Source organism: Struthio camelus, chromosome 1, assembly GCF_040807025.1.
Source record: "Struthio camelus isolate bStrCam1 chromosome 1, bStrCam1.hap1, whole genome shotgun sequence".
Classification (NCBI taxonomy): Eukaryota; Metazoa; Chordata; class Aves; order Struthioniformes; family Struthionidae; genus Struthio; species Struthio camelus.
This window is the reverse complement of record NC_090942.1, coordinates 212,735,269-212,759,787: the sequence shown is the minus strand read 5'-3', so window position 1 is coordinate 212,759,787 and position 24,519 is coordinate 212,735,269. Positions and strand designations below refer to the sequence as shown.

The 24,519-nt window shown below is 38.5% G+C and overlaps 1 protein-coding gene and 1 long non-coding RNA gene across 3 annotated transcripts in view; one reads left to right on the top strand and one right to left on the bottom strand.

The window, feature by feature from the left end:
- The window catches only part of DEUP1 (deuterosome assembly protein 1), a 56,930-nt gene extending 37,418 nt beyond the window's left edge, over nucleotides 1–19,512 (top strand). For both annotated transcript variants that reach the window (XM_068930520.1, XM_068930519.1), the window contains 3 exons: nucleotides 1,543–1,742; nucleotides 10,362–10,662; nucleotides 16,796–19,512. In XM_068930520.1, coding sequence (XP_068786621.1) covers nucleotides 1,543–1,742; nucleotides 10,362–10,662; nucleotides 16,796–16,966 — 672 coding nt within the window. In that variant the 3' untranslated portion in view covers nucleotides 16,967–19,512. The remainder of the gene's footprint in view (nucleotides 1–1,542; nucleotides 1,743–10,361; nucleotides 10,663–16,795) is intronic.
- Nucleotides 8,284–14,580, bottom strand: LOC138065649 (uncharacterized). The gene is made up of 3 exons (XR_011138745.1): nucleotides 13,872–14,580; nucleotides 12,912–13,159; nucleotides 8,284–10,597 (listed from the first exon to the last, which is right to left on the bottom strand). It is a non-coding gene; the product is annotated as an uncharacterized lncRNA (long non-coding RNA).
- Nucleotides 19,513–24,519: the final 5,007 nt, after the last annotated feature.

Below are 24,519 nucleotides of genomic sequence, written 5' to 3'. Positions count from 1 at the left end.
ATACCTTCAAACTAGTGCTGTCTAAGTCAATATAGTGTAATGCATCCTCATGCAGAGTTACTTGTTTGGGTTTCAAAAGCAGTGTTGCTTCATCAGTGCCATGCTGTGTTAGCTCAGTAGTGGGGTTCATGCCATTATAAGTCTACTACTTCAGCTTCTAGAGCTATTAGAGGTAGGGGTAACTCAGCTCTCTCCTTCTTCTGTTGTGCCTCTCCTGTCCTTGTGGCAGACATAGCTGAGCCTCATCCCTCCATCCTTTGGCATAATATTAAATTTTCTTATATTTTCTGTCACTTCCATGCCAACTTTACTCATAAAATTGCCCTAAGACTAACTAAGCAAGTCAAGGTTTATAGGAAGAGATAACATCAGACCAGTTAGTACAAGGAAGGGACAAGCTTTCAGGTACAGGAGCCCAGTTTGGGTAAAGGTATAACCAGCCACACTACAATGTGCTAATGATATACCAAAACCAAATCCTTAGCCTTCATAAGTTACCGGGTTCCAAAAGAATAATGTAGACCTAGAAATGTATGAAAGTATACCTCCATAAAATGTAAAGTTTTTTTCAGCCTATTGTGCATAATTTGACAAGCCATTTGAGATATTTTCTTGTTGATGGCAGTATACTGTTACTATGAATGTATTTACACTGTGAAATGAAGTATTCTGGAGAGAGAGAGAAAGAGAGAGAGAAAGAGAGAGAGAGAAAGAGAGACAGAGAGAGAGAGAGAGAGAGAGAGAGAGAGAGAGAGAGAGAGAGAGAGAGAGAGAGAGAGTTCTAAATTAGCTAACTCAGAAGTGCAGCATGGACTTCGTAGAAGGGGTGATAGTGCAAAAAAGGAATGGGATGTCCTGGCTAGTCAACTTCCAGAACTAATTCTCCTCTTGTTATCACAGTAGATGAACCTCTTCCACCCCTGGGTTGTATGCACATGCGTTGCTTGCATTTTAGTATTCTGACCTGGATACCAGGTGGGCTAAACAAACCGAGAAGCAAGGTGTTGTAACACAGCGAGCGCTGAGCTAACGTGGCTTTACTGCTTATAAACCTGTAGGCAGCTCATTTAGAGCTAGCTTGAATGTTTCCACATAGATATTAAGTTGTGCCTGTAGACAAACCTTATATCTAGTATAGTAATGAATTTCTGAAATTTTGTGTTATTTTTGGTGGAATCATTACTGGAGGGAGCAATACAGTTAAAACATCTACAGTATTAGCTGTTAAGGTTGTTTTTAAGTCTTAAGTTTTACAAAGCAAGTGATAAATTTACAACAATAATATTTTGAATGCACTGTTTACTGAGAAATTTTATTTTGTTTTAATGTGTTACACAGGCTGTTATCCCTTCTTTCCCATTTACCTATTTTTTTTTTTCTGGAGGCAATTCTATTGGTTTGCTATAAGTGCTGCATGATTATATATGGTAGCTATGTCTTTAGCATAGAACATCATTGCTTTGTGTTTGCTTGTTGAAAATACTAATATCCATTTATTGTGAAACAATGCCCATTTAATGATAGATTTCTCTCCTTTCACAGAGTATAGATTTAGCTAACAAAAAGCATGGAAGTTATGCAGCTTCCATTCAGAAAGTGGAACATGAGAACATAAGATTACGAAATAGTCTTACTAAACTACGAAATAACACAGAAACATCAGTACTGGGTGGCATGGATACATATGAAGAAACAGAGCACAGCTACCACACCCATTTAAAGATGCAAGAAAAGGAAGAGAGGTAATATTTTAGATTGTACACATATATGAAACTTTCTGAAGTTATTTTGGAAGCACCTAATGAGGCAGAACTCTTAAGGTTTTTTTTCTGTTTCTATTCATTCAGAACTCTGACTAACCTACACATCAGACCTTATCTAGCTTTCCAAACTACTTCTGTGAACCTTATTGAAGAATGCACGCAACTGCAGTGTTTTATTTGCTCTTGGATCTTCCTTGGAATTGATTTTCCACATTAAAAATCTGTAATTTAACAATGTTAAATCACCCTGCAGTCAAAGTGAGAGGCTAGCCAGGAACACGTTTTATATGTCTGGTATTAGCTTTCAACATTATAATGCTCAGCTATAAGGGGAAATGAAAGAGTATTACTTAGATAGGTGGACAAACAGAAATGAACAACTATCCATTTTTTGCTCCATGACCTCAGGTACAGAAATATAATATAAAATATAATAACATTAATAAAAACCTTAACTGAAGTTTGTCCTCAGTAAGTCAAGAATCCAAAGGGTTCATGTTCTCTTCCGGTAGTTCTGCACTATTACAGCTCCTTCCCAAAAAATCAAATAAGTGAGAAAACCATGCTCTGAGTATTTTCAGATACGGGCTATTTCAGACCTTTAATCACAAAATGATTTACCAACAACAATGTACACACATGACTGCTTAAATAAAATATAGCCATTATGAACATATTGGGATAGATGAACAATGCATTTTATTTTGCACAGCTATGGAATAGGTGGAATTTGCAATGAGCACTGAAAGAGCTCCATGATATTATTTGCCACGTTGTTATGGAAATAGTTTGACCCTAGGTTTTGTAGGAGCAGATTCTCACGTACGTCTGACAATGAATTTAATTATTTATTTAAATGACGGTACAGCAAAGTAACAGCTCGAGCTGGGTGCCTCTGGGGAGGGACCCCGAACAAAGAAATTTTGCAGTAATTATACTCTTTTCAGTCAAATTTCCCCGCCTGCTAGTGAGAGTCTCTTCCAATCTTCTTTACTGAGTCGGTGGTCTCTTTCCTTTTGATTGGTTCACGTCTACATCACGGGACGGTTGCTATGTTCTTGCTTCACAGTGCCTTTTCTAATCTGAAGGTTAACCGTTACCTCTGTCCATTGTGTTCTGTATCTTTGAGGGCTGGTTCTAGCTGATTTTGCATTTACATCCTCAGCAATGTCTCTCGAGCTCATTTGCAATTCAGTCCTGCAGCCTGCAGGCTTCATCTACTTTAGGCCCTGGTGCTAAGCTGGGCTAGAGCTAAATTAGCTCACTTTTCCAACACACATGAAGCATCTCCATCTTGGATTAGAATTCTGTTTGGCTTGGGCAAATGTAAAAATTTGGTTCATGGAATGTTAGAACAAAAATATGTCCATGTCCCAATGGAATACACATCTAAAGATGAATTATGGTGTGTAGATCATCCAAGTCCTATTATTAAAGGTTTACCAGAAAGATTCATACATGGTAGAATTCTCTTCACGTTCATGAGATGCCTGAAGAACTGAGTTGATCTCCCCAACCTCAAATCAGACGAGATGTCTTAGATCCAGTTATGTCTGTATCTGAGGCATATAGTAAAATTTTGATTCAAAATAGGCTTAGTAATATTCTGTTTGGAGAGGGAAGCATAATGACTCTGGTACTTGCAATTACAGTGCTTCCAGGAGCAACGGGCAGTCCTAGGCCTACATACTAAGCTAAAAATCCATAGACTCACTACATCCTCTATGGCTTTGATATGACAATAGCAAGGGTACATATGCAGATCAAGTGGATACTGTTAGCAAAAGTATTTCCAATCTTGATAAATAGGATGCATTTCCACCTAGAGCAAGATCTGCAGAGGCAACTCACTTCAGAGAAATCTTCCCTAGACAGTAACTCTTCTTTCCTTCTTCTGTGCTGTTATAGAATCTTTTTACTAAATTTTTTACAAGAATTATCCAGCAGTAATTTCCTCATTGTGGTCAATCCTCTCTTTCTAACTCCCGTGGTAAAGATTAAATGCAAGGGGGAAGTGTCCAGAGATTTCTAACCCTCAAATTATGACTGCACTCTCATCAGCATCCCTCCTTTGCCTTCTAAGAAGATGTGGCCTATGAGGAAACATAGTTTGCTTCTTGCTTTCCAAATTTTTAGAAGCCCAAACTCCTCACCTTCTTCTAAAGCTGCACTTTTCTATCCAGTATTTTTACTGAATCTTTTTACTACGCCAGGAGAGATGTTCACATTTTATGCATGTAAGTATTATACTGTTATCTGAGTGTGCAATTCTTCCTGTAGTTCAAGTACTGTGGGATATGATAGGAAATGCAGTACAGATGAAAAGAGGAGTTGACTAAAATACGAGATCATTAAGGCCAACATTAAGTAGACAGATTCTAAGAATCCTGTAGTTTGGATTCCACTGTAATCTAAATACCTCTTTGCAATCAAATGAATCTTTCACTAGTTCTCCCATCTCTCCATTGTCTGCTAATGAAGGGGGTTTTGGTGTGGAGGGAAGTCATTTATAGTTGTTACTGAGCCTTATCTTTCCATACAAAATCCTTGGTTCATATCTATATATTTTGTTTAGAATCGACACTGTCCAGCTGGATAGATTTAGATGTGCCATGATGGAGTTGCATCAAAAATTAACTTAAATAGATTCCAAATGAATAAAATGGTATGTGTATGAAAGACCTGCTGGGCACGTGCAAGAGAAGCAATTTAGGTGCCCATGAATCTTTATACATCTCATTTTGGCTAGCTACCAGATTTAGCTACAAACTGGCTCCTTTGTGTGGTAACAGTGATGGCGGGTTGAATCAGAAGTAGCTAGATTAAGGTGATGAATTCAAACATACTTATTTATTTCAGCTATGGAATTAGACTAGTTCCATGTGAAAAGACTTCTATAATACCAAAAATCTTATAATTATTTCTCAAAAAATAAGCGTGCAAAGAGTATAGCTTTCCACCTGCTTTTTTGTCCGAATTCTATAAGAAAGATCACATACTTAGTGTATTTGTACGAATTTTGTACTTATTGTTGGCTAACTGAATTTGGCAATAAATAAAGCCCCAGAAATGTTTGATCATTATTTTAATACTTTTAATATTAAGCATTTTAAAAATATATATATATGCTGCTTAAGTTATTCTTTGCTCCAAGTTTTGCAGAACAGGACAGAACATACTTCTACTGCCAAATAAAAACAAGACAATGAAAGGATATACAAACCAACATGAGAGGTAAACTGCTCTGCAGGAGGTTATCTTAATAAGCAGTTTGAACTACTACTCCTGCTGAAAAGCTTGTGTCTGCTAGTTTCATTTGCTTGGAGTTTCATTAAATGTATTTTAATGCCTTTCTCTAGTTTTGGTGTTCTTGGCTGACCTGATTTTTAAAAGAAACATTATTTCAGATGTCCTGAATAAATCATTATCACATTAAACTCCTTTTTAGGGAAAAATAATGAGACTTAAGAATACTGAGGCTCATAGAAAGCGTAGCTATGCCTTTCCTTCTTAATTCCTTGTATTCAGTGAATCACTGAATTACCTTCAAACACATTATAATCGTGGAGTTGCAGTAATAAAAAGAAAATTAAACTCTCCACTAAACATATTTTACACGGAACAGGAAAGTAAAAATTAATAGAAAGCTAAATATTTTGATGATTCATAATAAATAGTACTAATGTAAAACAGTTCTGTCAAGCAAAGTTTAAATAATTTGGAGCCAAAAGTTGTACAGGTTGAGATTTCAAGCCTGTGCATTTAGTGTTTGACAAAATATAAAGTGATTCTCTTTCTGCATAATAAGAAGGCATCCGCTGTTGATATACTTTTGCCTAAAATTACCTTTTAAAGTTGGTATATAGCGTTTGAGGTAGTATTCATGTGTGTATGTGTATATATGTATATATGTATACGTATAAATATGTCTATAGGGAAATGGCAGTTTTGGCTGTTTTCTTACAAAACTTTAAGTGATGTTGAAAGCTTTGCTGAAACGAAGATTTACCAAAACCCAGAAACACTATTTTGCACCTGTAAGGCTCATAATTTTACCAAAAATTGGTCAGCGCAATCTTTGCTCATGCTCCCACTATTCTCAAGTAAGAACAAGTAAGTTTTTTTTTTCTCAGTTTTCTAAGGAATTACTGTACATAAGGACCTGGAAAGTTATGCATGAGAATTGAAGTGTAAGAGACAATGGAAGTATGCAGGTAATTTGCAGAATTTTGATTTCTTAGGCATCAAAGACCAACATTAAGCCAGAACTGGGAGAGTTAAACCTGGGAGAGCTAATGTTCTCAGAGCAGAAATCTCAACCATGCTATTGAACACAATTTAAATTATGATTCTAATTAATGTATTAACTATGTCAAAGAAAAGTGAGTTTTAGCATTTTTGAAATATTGTTTCAACTGCTTATTTGTACCATATTTCAACACAATTTGAAAATACAGAGCTAGAGGCCAATAGCCATGACTGAACTGAGTGCTCTGTAAATTGGGATCAGTTAAGTTAGCCAGGGCAATGCCAAGAAGGAAAAAAAAAAAATCTGCATTCATACCTCTTTATTGGTATGTTTTGTTGGAGTACAGCCTTAGATTTGAGGGAAACAAGAATTTGTAGCTGGTGAAAATAAGAACAAGGGGACTGTTGAAGAAGCTGAGGATTTTTTTCTGAGTGACTAAACATTCATCATAACTGACCATGAAGCTAGGATATGTGATGGCTCATAGGCTGATGGAACAGATGTGCTGAGCCTATTTTTCAGGATCTAAAATATGCATTTGAGTTCCTAAAGTAAAGGCTATTTAGTTACCATAAACACATGTGCAGATTTAAAAAAAATGTGCAAATTCTACATGCAGTTTATATACACATCAGCATGCCAGTATTTTTAAGTCTGAGCCCTCTGTATGCTGTTAGCTCTCCATTTCCAAACAGGGAACTACCTCAGAATTTTCTCAGAAAACTAAATTTTCAAACATCAAATGTATGCAGATAAACAAGGCAATTGATATGGGTTAAGTTTAACTCTGGGGTATATTTTATTTTATTGTGAGCATAAACCATGTTTGTTATTTATGGGGTTTTTTTTTTCAGTTCTGTTTCCATGGTAATTATGGCAGTGGTGAAAGGGCAAAAAGACTTTTTTTTTTTAACATAGTAAAAAAATAGAAAACATGGTGTTCATGTAGGGGGGGGGGGTGGGAGGATTGTGTTTTAAATGGCAGTTTCCAGATGCCATGCTTTTTGTTTTTCCCATTTGTACTGAAAAACCTAGAAATGTTTGTACAATGGAAAAATGTCTTCAACTGACTATATTCTATAATATTTTTCAAGCTTGTCATCACAATCAGTACTAGAATCCTAGGCGTGGGCACAGTCCTCAATGACAGGGGAGGCCTCTAGAGAAAGTTTAGGAGATTGCAGGAAGTTATATTGACAATTAAGAGGCATTTACAGTGAATTTGTAAATATTACAGAGTAACATATGGAGGAGAGGCATCTTTTGGCTAAAAAAGATTGTGCCCACATCCTAACTGTATCCACTTTAACTAGTTACTGTTTTATATATGATAATTGATTTATTTTTAATTGCTATATTAATAAGCTTCCACAAACAAAAGCAAAAACACTAATTCTGAGCATGTTCTGGTCATTAAAGTTCTTTTGTTTTCTGTCTCAAGAATAGGTATGTTAACCAACACAAGCTATGTAAGGAATTTGTTTTGCACCACTCAAGTCATTGATTTCAGAGGGATCAGGCTGATTCTACATATAAGAGTTGGGAAAAATGTGTCCTGTCTATGTAAATTCTTTTTGCAAGGATATAGGTCTTTCACTTCTTGTCCCATGTTGTCTTCATGTCAGCAGTGATATTATCTTTATGAAGTATGTGCATATGTTAAATACTCTATGAAGGTAAACACAACGAAATCAGAAGTTATGCAGCTACAATTGTAGAGAATTTGCATTGCCAGTGTTAACAGATGGTCAGATTTTTAAAAAACTGCAGATATTTGCCTACCTTCACATTTGTATTCAGACTAGAACTCGGTTTTTAGATATTAGCTTGCACTAAACTGGCAGAAATTTAAACCCCAACTGTGAAATCTGTCTAAAGTGAGGGCACAGAAAAATCCATATCGAAGCACGTTAACGTGGGTGGCATGTTTTTCCAAGATAGCAAGCAGCAGCAATCCATTGGATTATAGTAGGAAGTGGAGCTCCTTTAAGAAATTAGGCAACTTTTTCTGTGGCGCTGTGTGTGTGTGTGTGTGTGTGTGTGTGTGTGTGTGTGTGTGTTCTGCTTTTACCATCTAAAAGCTATGATAACTGTAGGCACCCAGGTTTGAAAATGCTGGTCTTAGTGAAGTAAGCTATAACACAATAGTAATAACTGTTATTAAATATATACAGAACCAGTTTTGGAATAAAAAAAACCCACACAGATCACATAGCATTTTGCTGTGGGTTTACGGAGGAAATTACTTCCAAAAAGGTCAGAACACAAGATGAAAAAAAATCTATGATTTTATTATTCATGTGCCATTTATCTTCAGTTGTGGCAGTTTTTTCACTTTGCCCTTCATCCAAACAATAGACAGAAAGGACTTTAAACTAGAAAGAAAAATAAAAAGGATTTTCTTCTGTGCCCAAAAGAGCAGAGTATATTTATTTAATGAAGAGCAAGAAGGAAAGGAGAAAATTCTGCCCAAGAAAGGGTAAATATATTAGATGATTTTAAAAACTGGAAGGTTTAGTAAATATTCTCAGAGACTTTTATCTTAGAATGAATAATAACAGTAATAATAATAGTATAGCATCGTGCTTATACGCACGATGCTATAGCATTCAGACTATTTCAATCACTACTTCTTCTATAATCAAAGAAGAATATGTCCTTCATCACTTCTCTGGGGTATTCTGCACTGTCCATTTATGGAGTATTCACTCAGTCTCATGTTTTAAGGCCAATGAGCTTTTGTATAAGCATTATCCATGAAGACTGCACATCTGCCCTCTCCCACCACCAAATATTTAAACTAAGGTTAGAAAATGATGCTGTGATCTTTCTGCAGAAAGCACTGCCCTTTCCTTTGTGCTTAGCAAATTTTTTTTTTTGAAAGCTGGTTTCCCTGGAACTGAACAGCAATACATACTCTTGAATATTCATAACAACTCTATTTTAGTGGCAGAGAACCTTAAAAGCATTTATATCTACATTTCATATTAGTAAAATGCTTTAGGATCTTTTCAAATGATAGGATGTAGTGCAGGTTTAAAATAGCTGTTGTGTTAAGTCTGGTAGGTACCTCCCAAGACTAAAGTCTCTCTTTTATCTTCAGTCAGACTTCAGTAAAATGGCAAATTTTACTACAGCCAGAAGTATTCTAACAGAAATGTAATAAAATCTGAACTAACTGAATTTTCTTCTTTTGCATGTTTTGGCATATAATACAAGTAAAAATGCAATTGGAAATTAGGCAGATGTTCAGCAAACATCTGGGCAAACTATTCTCAAAATTCTCTGCTCTCTATCAATATGGTTTCAGAAGTGTTAACTGTTAGGAGAAGAGAGTTTGAATGGGAAGCAAATAGCGTGCTTTCTTTAAGTTGCAGTTAATCATAATAGTTTTACTTAACAGAGCTACAAATGAATACAAATTTATGCTTTGCCATCCATTCTGATCACAGCAAGTAAGATGCAAGGTTACAGAACAATACCATAAAATACTTTAAAATTATTTTGTAATCTTGAAGATTTCAATTATTGCTAAAAAAAAAAGCATGTTCTTGTACAATTAAAACACTATTTTAAATATTTCTTCATTTCTCATATTAATCTCCCATTGTGCTCTCATTAAATTGGTGGCAAAATTACTATTGCAAACAAAGGTACAGGTTCAGGCTCCTCTACTGTTTTTTGTAATTAATTTATTTAAGCATCTATTTTAAATTCTATCTTTTTGAACATATTTATTTAAGATCTAATTAGATCAAAATTTACTAATATTCCAGAACAATAATAATACCTGTTGTTTTCCACCTCAGTTACACTTTCATATTTCATTTCCTTGTATTTGCGTGGCTAAGTTCACTCTAGTCCCTGTTATACGGTAATCTCAGTTGTCAAGGCATGTCTGAAGAGTGTTTACATATCTTCTTCCACTGAAGAGCTAAAGGGATGATAACCTTTGGCAAAGGACTGGCAACAAACAGGTGAGAAAAACCGATATCCCCAGTACCTGAAGTGAATTTACGTTTCAGCTAATATTATACAATTATACAGCAAGGTTAGTCAACCTGAGCTCTAATGAAAGGGTTTAAAGGAGCATAATTTAAGTCACAACTGAAGCAGACAGAAAAAATACACTCAGACATTTATACTAACTTAACTAGCAGGTAATAAGTTGCTAAATTGCTACAATTTGATAATGTACCATCTAATGCCCATAACTTGATGCTTGAAGCAGTTTGAACAGCTGACTAATCAAAATTACATAAATGAACAAAAAACATGGCTTTGTTATGATAGATTGTAGTTTTAACTGGTTTACATCCTTTGACTTTATATTTTTATTGCTATTTTAGAACTTTCCAAAATGAAGATGAATGGCAAATCAAACCTCAACAGACTGCTATGTTCACAGCCAGTAGATACCACCGAAACTGTAGTCCTACTTTATATGGCCAAGGTGATATCATTGGTTCAAAAAGTGGCAGCACTTTATCTTCTCATAAACTTGACAGAAGTCATGAACCGGAACTAGATGATAAATGTCCATCACCACCAATGGGATATCCTTTGTGCTCTTATGGGCTGTTTCCTGAAGAAGGCAGGACAGGAGTTTTAGTGGGCCATGCTTACAGTGCAGAAGAAATCAAGTTATCAGTAAGTAACTGTTTTCCTGTAACACAGATATTCTCAAAGATCCATTTGTGGACAAAATACAAACCTGGAGGAGCTAAAAATTAGATTACCTCTGTTGTCATCTTTATTTGTACAGTGCCAGCCTAGCAAAAACTGAAATACGTTATCCTAACGTAAATGCAGTTTTTCTGAAGATTAAACATCCCCCACTGGCCATACCTCCGTATTAATAATGACAGTGATAATTACCTGCCATTATGTAACTGCAGCAGAGACTTTTGCATTTTACTTGGTGGCCAATATTGCCTTCAGTATGGGCAATCTGCTTTTAAATGTCTTTCCATAACACCTGCAAACTTACTGTCTTCAGTAACATAATGCGCTGTCAGAAAAATCAAGTTTCTATAACATTAGATTAATGGATGAAATTTGAGGAAATCCCGCAACTATTTTCTGTGTGCTAGCTGTTGTATCCAAAAAGGAACAGAAGTGATAACTGCTGTAATCCTTATTTTTCTTGAAATGAAGGAATAATAGTGCAGCATTCTTTCTTTCACTCTTCATTGGATGGGGATTACCAATCTGCAAGGCAAGTGGGATTGATCCCACTTTACCTAGGACCACTTCTTAGGAAAAACTCTCCAGTACTCTCTGACTCCAGTAGTCTCTTTGAAATTTGAGCTTTAGCCTCTTCCTTAGTATCTTTTATTCTTCCCTAGGCTTCCCTACTAGCCACTAATTTTTTTTCCACTTGAAAATTTAGCACTTATTTCCCAGACATCAAACCATGCAACCACGCTATCATTAAATAATGGATCTAACAGGTTAGCGAGGAATGGACTGTAGCTTTCTCTCTGTCCAGCTGTGATGCATAAATCTTTGTACCCAAGAGATCCTGAACTGTAGGTATGTGGCCAAGGCCTGTAGAGAGAGATGAGGGAAGACTGTACTTCAGCATTTACTAGGGGCAAGCAGTCGACAATTTTCTTCCCGTTTGTCACATGGAGACATGTAGGAGAGAATTGGTGTCTTCATCATGAGATCATTGGTGTCTTCAAGCAGTTTGTGGTGGTCATTCCCCAGCTCTGCTGTCCATTTCAGAAACGTGCATCCATCCTTTCCTATTGGAGACATGGCTGCTGGAATACTATCTCCATAAACCAGATTCTCACTCTAGATTGGCGGCACCACAGTGAGGGCCTGCCCTAGGAAGCAGGGACTGTAATGCAGCTCTTCCCTGACCTTGGACCAGGAGCGGGGTCTGAGTAGTCAGAGAACTTCAGGGGGAAAACCGTGTAGTCCTGGATCTTTGACCTCATGCTACGATTTTAATATTCTTATGCTTCACAGAAATTTTAAAGAACTATCTCTTGGTTTCTCATGGCTTGGGAATTTTTCTTGTTAAATTGTTAATCACAAAATTAATTGTTTGGGCTTTTCCAGAAGGGTTTGATAAACACCACTTCTGCTCCCCTCTTCTCTCAGAAGTGTCAGACACAGACAACAGGCCACAAAGCCTCCATTTCCAGCCAGTCCAGGGAAACTGCCCATGCTGAGACAATTTTGCAAGCTACAGGGAAAGACTATCCCAGCTGACACGCAAGACATGCTCCATGCCAAGACAGTTGACTAGATGATAAGGAAAACACTTTCCAGCTGGTGTGTGGGCAAAGTACATAATGAAACTATGATGTGATGGATATTTTTCTCACTGAGACTAGATCCAAATCAGTGGCCTTGAACCAGGTGCAAGTCCAGAAGACCACCAGAATTAAGTTATTACTCAAACTGACTTTGGATACCACAGCTTTAGTTCAGAGCCTGTTCACCAGTCTGTTGCTCTGAAGTTCTGAGTTCAAACAGGAAGCCATTGCATGCAGAAGAGGAAGACAGAGGAAAAAGTCATACAATGTATTGTAATCCAGAGTTCTTTGACAGCTTTCTCAAAACTGATGCTTCACCTAAATCAGATCTCCCAGATGTTCAAAACTCCTGAAGATGTTACAAGGGACCACTTTTCTGAAGCATATTTGTAGCGCCACTTGAAAACATTGGAATTAGAGGTGACCTCCTGATATCTAACAAAATTATTTCATTGGTAAGGTATTTGGGGAAGAGAGAAAATAACTAGGAAAGACTAGACAAAGACTTAAGTCTCGCTTTCCAATAGAGATCTTCAAACTACCTTACCTTAGTAACTGTTGCACTAGAACCTCTGTTCCTTTACATTCCTACTTAGAGGTTACATGTATAGAGAAGGCCACACCCACCTTTAGAGTGAACTGGAAACCTCAGGTGAGATTCATCGGAGAATCCCATAAACCAAAAAATTCTTGTTTCAAAGTTTCCCAAATATAGGTGGATATTCTTTCTCTGGACAGTAGTTTGGAGTGTGCTTTCTTCTGGAAATGAACAACTTCAGAAAACAGTTGCTTGAAGTCCTCTGGGAAAATTATTCATTAGGACAGTCCATTGTCCCAGCATCAAATTTAGTCTTTCCTGCAGAAAGTATATAAAACTGAAATAAAAAAAAATAGACAGTAAGACTTTGCAGCTCCAGAATAGTCCATTTCTACACAATTTTTCTATTTTAGCTAGAGCTGAAACATCATACTTCCCAGTCTGGATTTTTAACTTTTAGTCACAAATACCTTATCATGCCTCTCTTAAAATGATGTGCATACTTTCTCTATTTTATTACCTAACTGCTTAGGTACTTAGGCCCTCTAAATGCCTTCCTATGTGGCCTGACAGTTTCCTAGGGACCTCAGTTTAGGTGTTCCTATTTGAAGCACATTCTGCAGAGAAGACGGACATCTATATCTGCTGCCTAAGGTGTAGGGTGCACCTGCCGTAGTGTAGGGTTAGAGGAAACCCCCCCCAAAAGCTCTCAATTTTAGTCACGGTGAGACTAAAATTAGCTAGAACATTTTCGAGACTTGGTGTTACAAGAACTTTCCTGGAAAACAGGAGGGTTTCAGCATGAGAGGGCTTTAGCCTGTAACTCTAATGCTCTGGGAGCATGATTCAGCCATTAAATGTTAGAATGTCCTCTGAGTGTTAATGTTTTCTAGCTGCCCTGCTGAAGGTACAACCACAAATGTTAGGACAATTCATGGAGCGAGAAGAAGATTAATTCTAGACAATTTAAGTAGGCACTTTGTGAGAGAAGGTAGACCCAACTTTCTGGAATGCTTCTCCCCAGCAATCCAGAGTTAATTCATACGTACTTTGGGCAGTTCTTGTTTGAGGAGAAGACATAAGAAGTAACACAAATTTCACATGTGGATCTGCTGCATCTGCATCAGGCATACTCCTTCATTTCCAGCGGCTAATGAGGCAAAAAAGTGATTCTCATCAATGACCTACACCAAGGAAAGACAGCGTCAGCTGACACAGTAACACTGAAAAAGCAGAGTCCGTATTGCCTAACTATATACAGCAGGTTAGGTTGAAAGCTTACTGATTAACCCATTTCTGTCCAGATCCAGTTAGAAAACTGAAAGACATAAAAGAAGTGTTAGCTGAGGAAAAGAAATTCAAAACTAGTGAGTATGCGCATTATCTAAGAAGTGGATTAAAGTAGTATCTTTATAGTTCTTGTTCCTCAGGCACTGAGAGATAATATAGAACATGGTGAAAGAATAGGCTAGAGGTTTAGAAAGCAAAGCTTAGCTCCTAATAAGAAGTTTTGCCTTTTAGACCTGTTTAGATTCAACCTTCTCTCAAAGTGCATAAAAACAGTGAGTTAGGGACCTATCTAAAATGATAGTCAGTGATGTCTGACCCTCAGGTAAGAAGCCGAAGGGAACCATGATCTACTTACTCTAAGTGATATATATTCTTTTCTCATCTCTGAGGAAATTCAGAAAAGTCTCATTTGGGGCTGAGACTGTATTTCAATAAAAACACATCAAAGTAAGCACAACTGAAGCAAAGGACGCTAGTGTTTTTGCAATATGGCTTGATCGTGATGCTAGTATGCTTCTGAAGACAAGTCAGCAATGGTAAACATTGGTACAATGAATCTCTGAGAATCTCTCATAACTTGATAAAACATTTCTGAGACTTTAGCACTCATGTCAGTCTGCTGGCAATATAGAAATGCTTGACATGCTTTTTTCTATAGGAGATGGCACTTATGAAATGCACATTTTAGATTTGCCTAGTTTCTTATGCTCTCATTGTCTTTTATTTGCTCAGTATTGACTCAATAATTTTGGAGCTGCTATTCAGTAAGTGAAACAGACAGTGATTCTTTAAGGGAGTCCAGCCTCCATATCCAACGTCCTCTTCTTACTACAAAAGCCTTCTTTGTAGTACAAAATAGTACTGCTGACTCTACTGCTGAATCCAAATATCACAAGAAAGTATTTATGTGACTGTAGCCCATGAAGGAATAAATGTGCATGTAGCAATGGCATGCAAAATCTCAGGAACAACTCCTCTTATGAAAACAATGATTTGTGGGTTGGAAATCATGCACATGTTTATGAGGTAAACCATAAGGCAGGTGATCTTCCCAAGAGTTTGTCAAACATGGGAAGATTAACATTCCCTGGCTAATGCAGGGATTGATAGGAGAATGTAGTGCAACAAGGTGATCCAATACCTTATGCTTCTTGTTCCAACATAGAAAATTAAGGCATTTTTTCTTTCCTGCCCTTTTAAAACACTAATGTGGAGGGGCTGATAAAAGGAAAATTCTACTTTATCTCTTAATTTCATTTTAACTTTGTATGTCAGAAAGCCTATCTCACTCTAGAAAGATGGTATTAGATCCAGAACTTATTTTTGGCTATTGCTCACTTGAACTTTGAAAAGGATATGGAATTTCCTGTAGGCATTCCATCTCAAGGTCTGTTGCAAACAGTTTGAGTCGAATAGCACTTCAGAAGCATTTCAATAGTTAATTTCTTTCAGCCTGAAAAGCTATTAAAGGGCAGATTTAAGCTAGGCTGAAAGCAAAGATTGAATCTGCCTCTAGTTGCTGTGGAAATAGGGAACACCCCATTCTGAAGACTGATACAATGGTTCCTAGAATAAAAATTCACAGGTGTGGTAGAATTGGCCTTTTCCACAAACCATTTGAATATTTAAATCATTTGAGGGCTTTTCTAATTCCTGTGCTGCCATATAAACTCACTTGTATATTGTAGGAAAAACAAAAGCAGAGATTCAAGACTGATAGCTCTATCAATTAAGTTATTGAAATTATTTTAACATTTGGTTTAATTAAGATAATAAATTTTAATAATCTTCTCAATATATGGTCATAGAAAGACAGAAAATGATCTTTCTCTTACTCAGTATTGCAGTTCTTGTACTGAGTCCGTCATTAAAAATTCATATCATAAAATAATATTTATCTATATAAATAAACGTTGTATTTATTTAAACGAGCATAAATATCTTCAGGCAAAAAAAATTTTTTCATATTTCTTTTGATAAAGATATTCCAATGAATGGATCTTAATACTGGCAACAAGAACTCCAACTCCTATCACCACCATTTTAAAACTGATTTTGCTATGACTTGTGTCTCAGTCTACTAAATGCTCATTACATAAAAAGAGATTTTTCAGTGAACTGTTCACAATGACTAAAATTTACTACATTCTCCAGAACAGCAGGGCTTTAAGGTGACAGTACTGAAATGAGCAGGGGTTTTCTTCCTTTCCTCAGAAAGCATCTCATGAGATGGAACAGAGGCAGAGAAACAGAATTACAAGAGGCAATTAGCAGTACCCAACACTAGTTACTTACATCCTGTAATTCCAAAAAACAAATTTTTGTCTTCTTTTCTGGCCTAAATTATAACACGACCTTTGGCTTATCTAAGGATTTTGGTGGTTCTGAAGCAGGTTAATTCTGTCTAACAGGGCATTGAAATGTTTAAAGGCAAATCTACATGCTAATGCCCTGAATATCGCAGATAATGTGAACATTAAATCATTTAGGCTCTTGAATACCTTTAAAAATGTATGCCTAAACTCATGTTTACTCATGTAAACTCATGCATCAGGATATATAAAACATTATAGGATTATTAGCTGATCTATGTAAAGATGCTTTTAAAGTTTAAAAATCAATAATGCAAACATTGCTGTACTTGTTTTTCTTGTCTAACCATGTCCCTCTATGCATTGCTCAGTCTCCTTCTCAGATGTCCCTCCTTGCAACAGCAGAAAAGTTCCTTCAGGAGGAAGAGAAACACACCAAAGAATTTGAAGAACTTTTAAATTCACACATTGAAGAACTGCAAAGACATTCTGAAAACACTCTAAAAAAATATGCCAGGTTAAAGCAAAACAGACATATTTAAGCCAGTCAGCTTTTTTTTATGCAATTAAGAAAATAAAAGCAAGTAATCACTTAGGAATTTCTTAGAACGAAAATCTGCAACTAGTTTCTTAATTTATCTCAGCACATAGCAAATAGTGTGTATTTTTTAACATCAAGGCTTTAACAGGATAATTGCTCTCCTTTGGATTTTGGTAAATTGTAACTTGACTATACTATAAAATATTGTATGCCAGACATATACTATAATATACAGGTTTTTGCATAGTTAAATTTTGTGCAACAGGGACCCTTTTGCAGCGCTCTAAATTAAGTAAGTTACTTTCAATTCTGTGATGTACACAGGGCTAGTAGGTGGAAACATAATCGACCAAGAGAAGTTTTCTGGATTGCACAGAGCAAGAATAAAAGGGGCCTCTAGCCATGCCATAGCTCGCAGTCTAAAGAGCTCTGGTTATTCTTGGCAATAATAAATAGCCCTTGGGATACTTTGAAATGGGTAGCTTTGAGCTTTTTTTCTCTTTCTTATGGTCTAAGCCATGCAGGTCTATGCGAGGAACACATAGGCCAAGCACAAACTTATTTTGAAGCCACTCAGACCTTTAGACTTCACCTGGGACAGAGGCTGATCTTAGTTGCTTTACAAGCTTTACACTAATACTTAAGTAATTTAAATCCTATCTTCAAAAGAACCTGTTGGTATTGATGTTTTTGATAATTATGTCGGCTCATTGTTTAACTGCATGGAATAAGAAAAAAACCTTTAACCTCAGACAACTTGTGATCAATCTTAGGTAAGGGCCTAGATTTTTTGTATTTTCCTACAATACAACACAAGAAAACATTATAAAACAGAGCAAAGTTAGTTCAACTCTATATGCTAAATAACTGCCTACTGTTGAGAGTCCTTTCATTTGCAATTCATACTGAATTCTATTGCTGTGTCAGTGAAACAGTTAGAAATTACAGGCAGTGCTGATTAACCACCAATTTCAGTGAAAGCGATTCTGAAGAACTGTTTTCCAGCATACACTGTTGCCAACTTCCTGGAAAAATCTGGATAAAAATAATACCAGGCTGTCAAACAGCCCAGTTTGTGAGTAAAAGCACTATCATTAATAGTCAAGACCACAGCAAAAATGTAAATTGTTTTTGGAAGCTATATTTCCATGATGACAAAATACACTACATCACACTTACACAAAATACCAAGATTTTAAATACCATTGTGGCTCAGTATGCAATTAAATGAGTAATGAAAATGAGGACATCAAAGAACCTTTTACAGGAAAATTCAGAGAAATTACTAGACTCAGCTGGAGAAATGAAGACTGAATAAAAAGATGATGAAAGGACATCTGAGCAAACTAAATATATATGCGTGCCCAATTTAAAAGGAGATGCATCTGGGACTTTTAAGAGATCTAATGAAGAAATTTAGAAACATCTGGAAATAATGCTAAATTTTAAGTTGGGAAAGATCTGTAGAAGCAAAAAGACAACAAAATGTTATCTTTCAGAAAGGCAAAAGAAGAAATGCAACATTAGCCAGTTAGCCAGATTCTTTAGCCACTAAACGATTGAAATATGCAAAAAGTCAGAACAGCCCAGATCTTCATGGCAATATATGTGCCTGACTCCAGTTAACTACGTGAGGATCTCTCTCATGATACAGGTCTGTTTGATCAAGTAGAATAAATGAATGAACTTATCAAATAATGAATAAGAGATTTTTAAAAAAAACTTTTTAACATCTGGCCAAGCTACTGATGTTCTCACATGAAATAACAGAGACAGTCCCAGCCTAGCTTTTGTGTAATGCCATACAATAAACTCCACATGAAAACCACTGAAACCTGCATAGTCCATGTATCTGAACAACCTGCCTGTGCACCATTAATTCCTGCTTACAGCATATTACATCAAAAATGTGCTGAGTCGGTCTATTTCTAAGTGCAAATCAAAGCCCTAGTCTTCAACACTTACCTGAAAGGCCACCTTTCTCTTCACCAGCTGATCTGGCAACAGTTTCTCATCTAACAGTCGCCTCCTTTAAACAGGAGTCCACTGCTGGCAGAGCCTAGTCACAGTCAAAACACTGATTCTGAATGGTGCCATCTGCATATGATAGAATAAAGATCCACTGACTTTTGAGAGAGGCCGTCAAGCCTTCTTGTTCCACCTGCCTTTGAGAAAGATCAGTCTGTTTTGAGTGGATGGTAAGTTCATAACTTATGTGATAATACTTCAGAAAGAGAAAAGATGATACGGGGATTCACATAGTCTCAGCAATAAAGTACTATGCAGATGCGTGTTGTAACAATTTGAATTAATGAAATATTTTAGCTGTATTAAAAGTAGAAACCCAGTCTTGGTTGAACTGGATGAGAGGTTTGTGAAGGAAAACACATTGCGCTGGTGCTATGATGCCTGTAAGTTTGTATGACTTGTCACATTTCATGTTACTTGAAAAACTTTTTTTTAAATGACGGACCGCGGAAATAATTGAGAAATTATATGCATTATGAGCAAGGATTGGAGACATATTTATATTGTCAAAAAAAGAATACTCAGAATGGTCCAAGGCTATAAATCACAGAATCACAGAATGGCCGAGGTTGGAAGGGACCTCTGGAGATCATCTAGTCCAACCACCCTGCTCAAGCAGGGACCTCTAGAGCACATTGCCCAGGATCACATCCAGACGGGCTTTGAATATCTCCTGCGAAGGAGACTCCACCACCTCTCTGGGCAACCTGGTCCAGTGCTCTGTCACCCTCACAGGAAAAAAGTTATTCCTCCTGTTCAGACAGAACTTTCTGTGTTTCAGTTTGTGCCCGTTGCCTCGTGTCCTGTTGCTGGGCACCACGGAGAACAGTCTGGCCCCATCCTCTCGACACCCTCCCTTCAGGTACTCGTACACACTGATGAGATCGCCTCTCAGTCTTCTCTTCTCCAGGCTCAACAGGCCCAGCTCTCACAGCTTTTCTTCAGAGGAGAGATGCCCAGTCCCCTCATCAGCTTGGTAGTCCTCCGCTGGACTCTCTCCAGGAGTGCCATGTCTCTCTTGTCCTGGGGAGCCCAGAACTGGACACAGGACTCCAGGTGAGGCCTCCCCAGGGCTGAGGAGAGGGGCAGGATCACCTCCCTCCACCTGCTGGCAACACTCTGCCTCATGCACCCCAGGAGACCATTGGCCTTCTTGGCCACCAGGGCACACTGCTGCCTCATGCTCAACTTGGTGTCCACCAGCACTCCCAGCTCCTCGGCAGAGCTGCTTTCCAGCAGGTCAGCCCCCAGCCTGTCCTGGTGCCTGGGATTGTTCCTGCCTGGGTGCAGGACCTTGCACTTGCCTTTGTGGAACTTCAGGAGGTTCCTCTCTGCCCAGCTCTCCACCCTGTCCAGGTCCCTCTGAAGGGCAGCACAGCCTTCTGGAGTGTCATTCCATCACAGAAGGCTATCACATCGGTCAAGCAGGATTTCCCTTTGGTGAATCCATGCCGACTCCTCCTGATCACCTTCTTGTCCTCCACATGCTTAGTGAGGACCTCCAGGAGGAGCTCTTCCAGCACCTTTCCAGGGATCGAGGTGAGGCTGACAGGCCTGGAGTTCCCTGTCTTCTTGCCCTTTTGGAAGACTGCGGTGACACTGGCTTTCTTCCAGTCCTCAGGCACCTCTCCTGTCCTCCAGGACCTTCCCGAGATGATGGAGAGTGGCCTAGCAATAACATCCGCCACCTCCCTCAGCACTCCTGGGTGCATCCCATCAGGACCCAAGGATTTGTGGATGTCACGTTTGCCCAAATGATCTCTAAACCGATCCTTCTCGACCAAGGGAGAGTCTTCCTTTCTCCAGACTTTCCCTCTTGTCCCCCCAGGCTCTGGAATTCCTCAGGACTGGCCTTAGCAGTGAAGACTGAAGCAAAGGTGGCATTCAGCAACTCTGCCTTCTCTGTATCCTTCGTCACCAGGGCACCCGCCCCATTCAGCAGCAGGCCCACATTTTCCCTAGTCTGCCTTTTGCTAGTGATGTATTTGAAGGAGCCCTTCTTGTTGTCCTTGACATCCCTTGCCAGATTTCATTCCAAATGGGCCTTAGCCTTCCTCCTCGCATCCCTGCACACGCCGACAACGTCCCTGTATTCCTCCCAAGTGGCCTGTCCCCTTTTCCACATTCTCTAGACTTCCTTCTTCTGCTGGAGTTTGGCCAGGAGTTCCTTGCTCATCCAGGCAGGTCTCCTGCCCGCTTTGACGGACTTCTTCCTCAGAGGGATGCGCCCGTCTTGAGCCTGGAGGAAGTGATGCTTGAAGATTAACCACCGCTTGTGGACCCCCCCTTCCTTCTAGGGCCCTACCCCAGGAGATTCTTCCAAGTAGGTCCCTGAAGAGGCCAAAGTCAGCTCTCCTGAAGCCCAGCGTTGCAATCCTACTCATTGCCCTGCTCCCTCCTCGGAGGATCCTCAACTCCACCATCTCATGGTCACTGCAGCCAAGGCTGCCCCCAACCTTCACCTCTCCAACTAGACCTTCTTTCTTTGTTAGCACAAGGTCCAGCAGCGCACCTCTCCTTGTTGGCGTCTCCACCACCTGGGTCAAGAAGTTGTCATCAATGCTCTGCAGGAACCTCCTCGACGGTTTGTGCCTAGCTGTGCTCTCTTCCCAGCAGATGTCAGGGTGGTGGAAGTCCCCCATGAGAACCAGGGCCTGTGATCGGGAGGCTACTTCCAGCTGCCTGTACAAGGCCTCATCCACAACTTCTTCCTGGGCAGGTGGCCTGTAGTATACCCCCAGCACCGTGTTGCCCCTGTTAGCCTGCCCTTTAATCCTTACCCATAGGCTCTCAACTTGCTCTTCATCCACCCCCAGGCAGAGCTCCACACATTCTAGTTGCTCCCTCACATAAAGAGCAACTCCACCACCTCGCCTGCCCGGCCTGTCTTTCCTAAAGGGCACATAGCCATCCACGACAGCATCCCAGTCATGTGGACTATCCCACCATGTCTCTGTAACTGCAACGAGATCATGGCCCTGCGACCGCACGCAGATCTCTAATTCTTCCTGCTTATTCCCCATACTGTTTATTCCCCAAATGCCTGAAAGTAAAAAATGAATTGTGAAAAAATGAAAAGTGAAAAAATGAATTATTAATCATACGTTCATTTGGCAGGACAAGTTGCAATGTTCTGGAGCTAAGAATTAGTGAAAACATAAAGAAAACTTCTATTCTACTTTATGAGTAGTTGGGCAATGGAAAAATCTTGTAAGCTGTTGAACTTCTTTTATGATTTTTCAAAGCTTTCCCTAAAAGCATTTTTTGGCTCTGAGATTGAAAGGCTTATTTTAAATAAAAAGAACAATGGTTCATAGGCTGCCACCAGCTTTTTGCTGTAGCAAAAACAGAGGTCATGTACACACAGTTGCCAGCATATTTCATCAAGATACAATTTTGAAATAGTTAGTAGTAAAAGAGCTGCCAGACCATTGCTACCCAATTCACTTCCCCAAACTTATTCTGATGGAGCTGTCAGTGAAACAACAGTAAGTGAACAGAAACATTTTAAGGGGTTCACATGAAAGGTGAGTATTGTGCACTTTCTTCCTACCATTCTTAATCTCTTCTTTTTTGTGCAGGCATTTGGGGAATGTAAGACTGGAAGAGTGTCATGGAGACTGTGTGTACTCTAAACAATGCAGAGAGGGATGCAGTCAATGGCAGTAAAACAGTGCCAAGTCAACACAAAATTGGATAAACATGAAAAATCACAGGCAGAGCTTTCTTGCTTTTCTGATGGGTAGACTTAAACAATGGCTTTAGCTTATCCAGCCAAAGGTTAATTTCTGTATGCTCAGATGCACTACAGAGACAGTCTAAATCTCCAGTCTTATTGTTCTGGTTTTACAGAAATGTAACTGGTTGTATTATTGGTTTAATGGTAGTATAATAATGGACAGAAACAAGCCCACCACCACTTAATCACTTAAACCTGGACTAAATAACACCAGTGGGAATGATAAGTCATAAACAGTCTAATGAGTTGAGCCTCAGTTGAACTTATTTACATCTATGGTGTGTCATACCAGTCATTGAAGTTTTATTTATACAGACAGCTCTGATAGCGCTGAACTCCACTCAGAAGACAAACTGTGCTGCTGCAAATGGTTGGTAAGAGGCAGAGCGCACTGGGTGAAGGTCCTTAGCCTGTATCACACAGATCATGGGATTACAATGTTCCCGTCTGGCTTTACAATAGCCAATTATGTAATTCACAGTCATTTTTTTTGATTTAATTCACACTATATTTCACATCAACTGTCTTGTGCTAGTGAGGTTTTTCTACTCAGACACAGCAGTCTCTGCTTAGAAAATGCTTGATTAAAGATTGTTCGTAGCAGGGCTCGTTTGAATTAGCCAAGCCCAATATGGGAACTGCCTATTGGTTTTTCTCACTGCAAGATTCAAATCTCAAAGTTGCTTATGCACTATACCTAAGTCTGCTATTTATCACCTGGACACCCTCAAGGCTATAAATAGGCTGCAATTTAATGTACTGCCTCTAAATTTCCCCAATTGGATTGAGCTAAGTCCCCTAGGCCTTGCCCTCCATTCACACTTTCTATACTAACAAACTGGTTTGTTCCTCTAATCTACTCTTAGCCAGAACGCTGGAGGCTTTGAGACGGATTTCTCCAAAATAGATGTTTGTCCACATGTATTAGGATGGCCTAATTATTTTGTGTGCAGAGAACAGTTCTAAACCATCCAGTCACTGAATTTCTGTGACAGACTCTGAATTTACCTGGCTTGACTTAAATCCTTCTACAATCCAAGATGGAGCAAGAAATTCTACAGAAGTCCTGGGTACGATAACGAGATTCCTGAATTTTTTTTTTGGTTGGTATTTTTCCACTGTGTACAAATAAAGGTGGTGAATAGAAGACAGCATCAACTGAGCAACTGAATCTATAGTTATGATGAAAACAGCTGGAATTTGGATGGTAAGGACTTCGTGTTCCTGGTGCACTATGTACCCATGTAAACTAGATCTACATGCCCAATAGTCTCCTGATAAGAAAATTCTCCATGATGCAGGTCCACAGCACAGAATCAGAGTGCAGACTTTAGCTCAGATCTTCCATAGCCATGGGAGCACTCAAACCTGTATACATATTATCCAGGCACCTAGCATAATTCTTCAGGCACCTAGCATAATTTTTTTTTTTTAAAAAAAGAACTGCGTTTCTCCTCTGATACGTAGTTAAAAGTGCTATTTTCCAAAAATTAGGATTTGAGTAAGTAAACATGCTCACACAGTTTCACTGAAAAAGACTGATAGTGAGTTTTTCTAACATCTGAAAATATGTATAGTTCTTCCCTCAGACCTCTTGCAGTGTCACTGGCTTATACAGTTTTGGGGAGTAAGGGGCCATTTCTAATAGAGATAGCTATTTATCCATTGTAAGAATGCTTGACACAATTCCTTTATTTTCTTTGCACTTCAAAGACATTTATAAAATCTCCATTCAAACCTTGATCTTTAAGTATTTGACTCAGATTTATGCTTTGAAAAATTGGTCT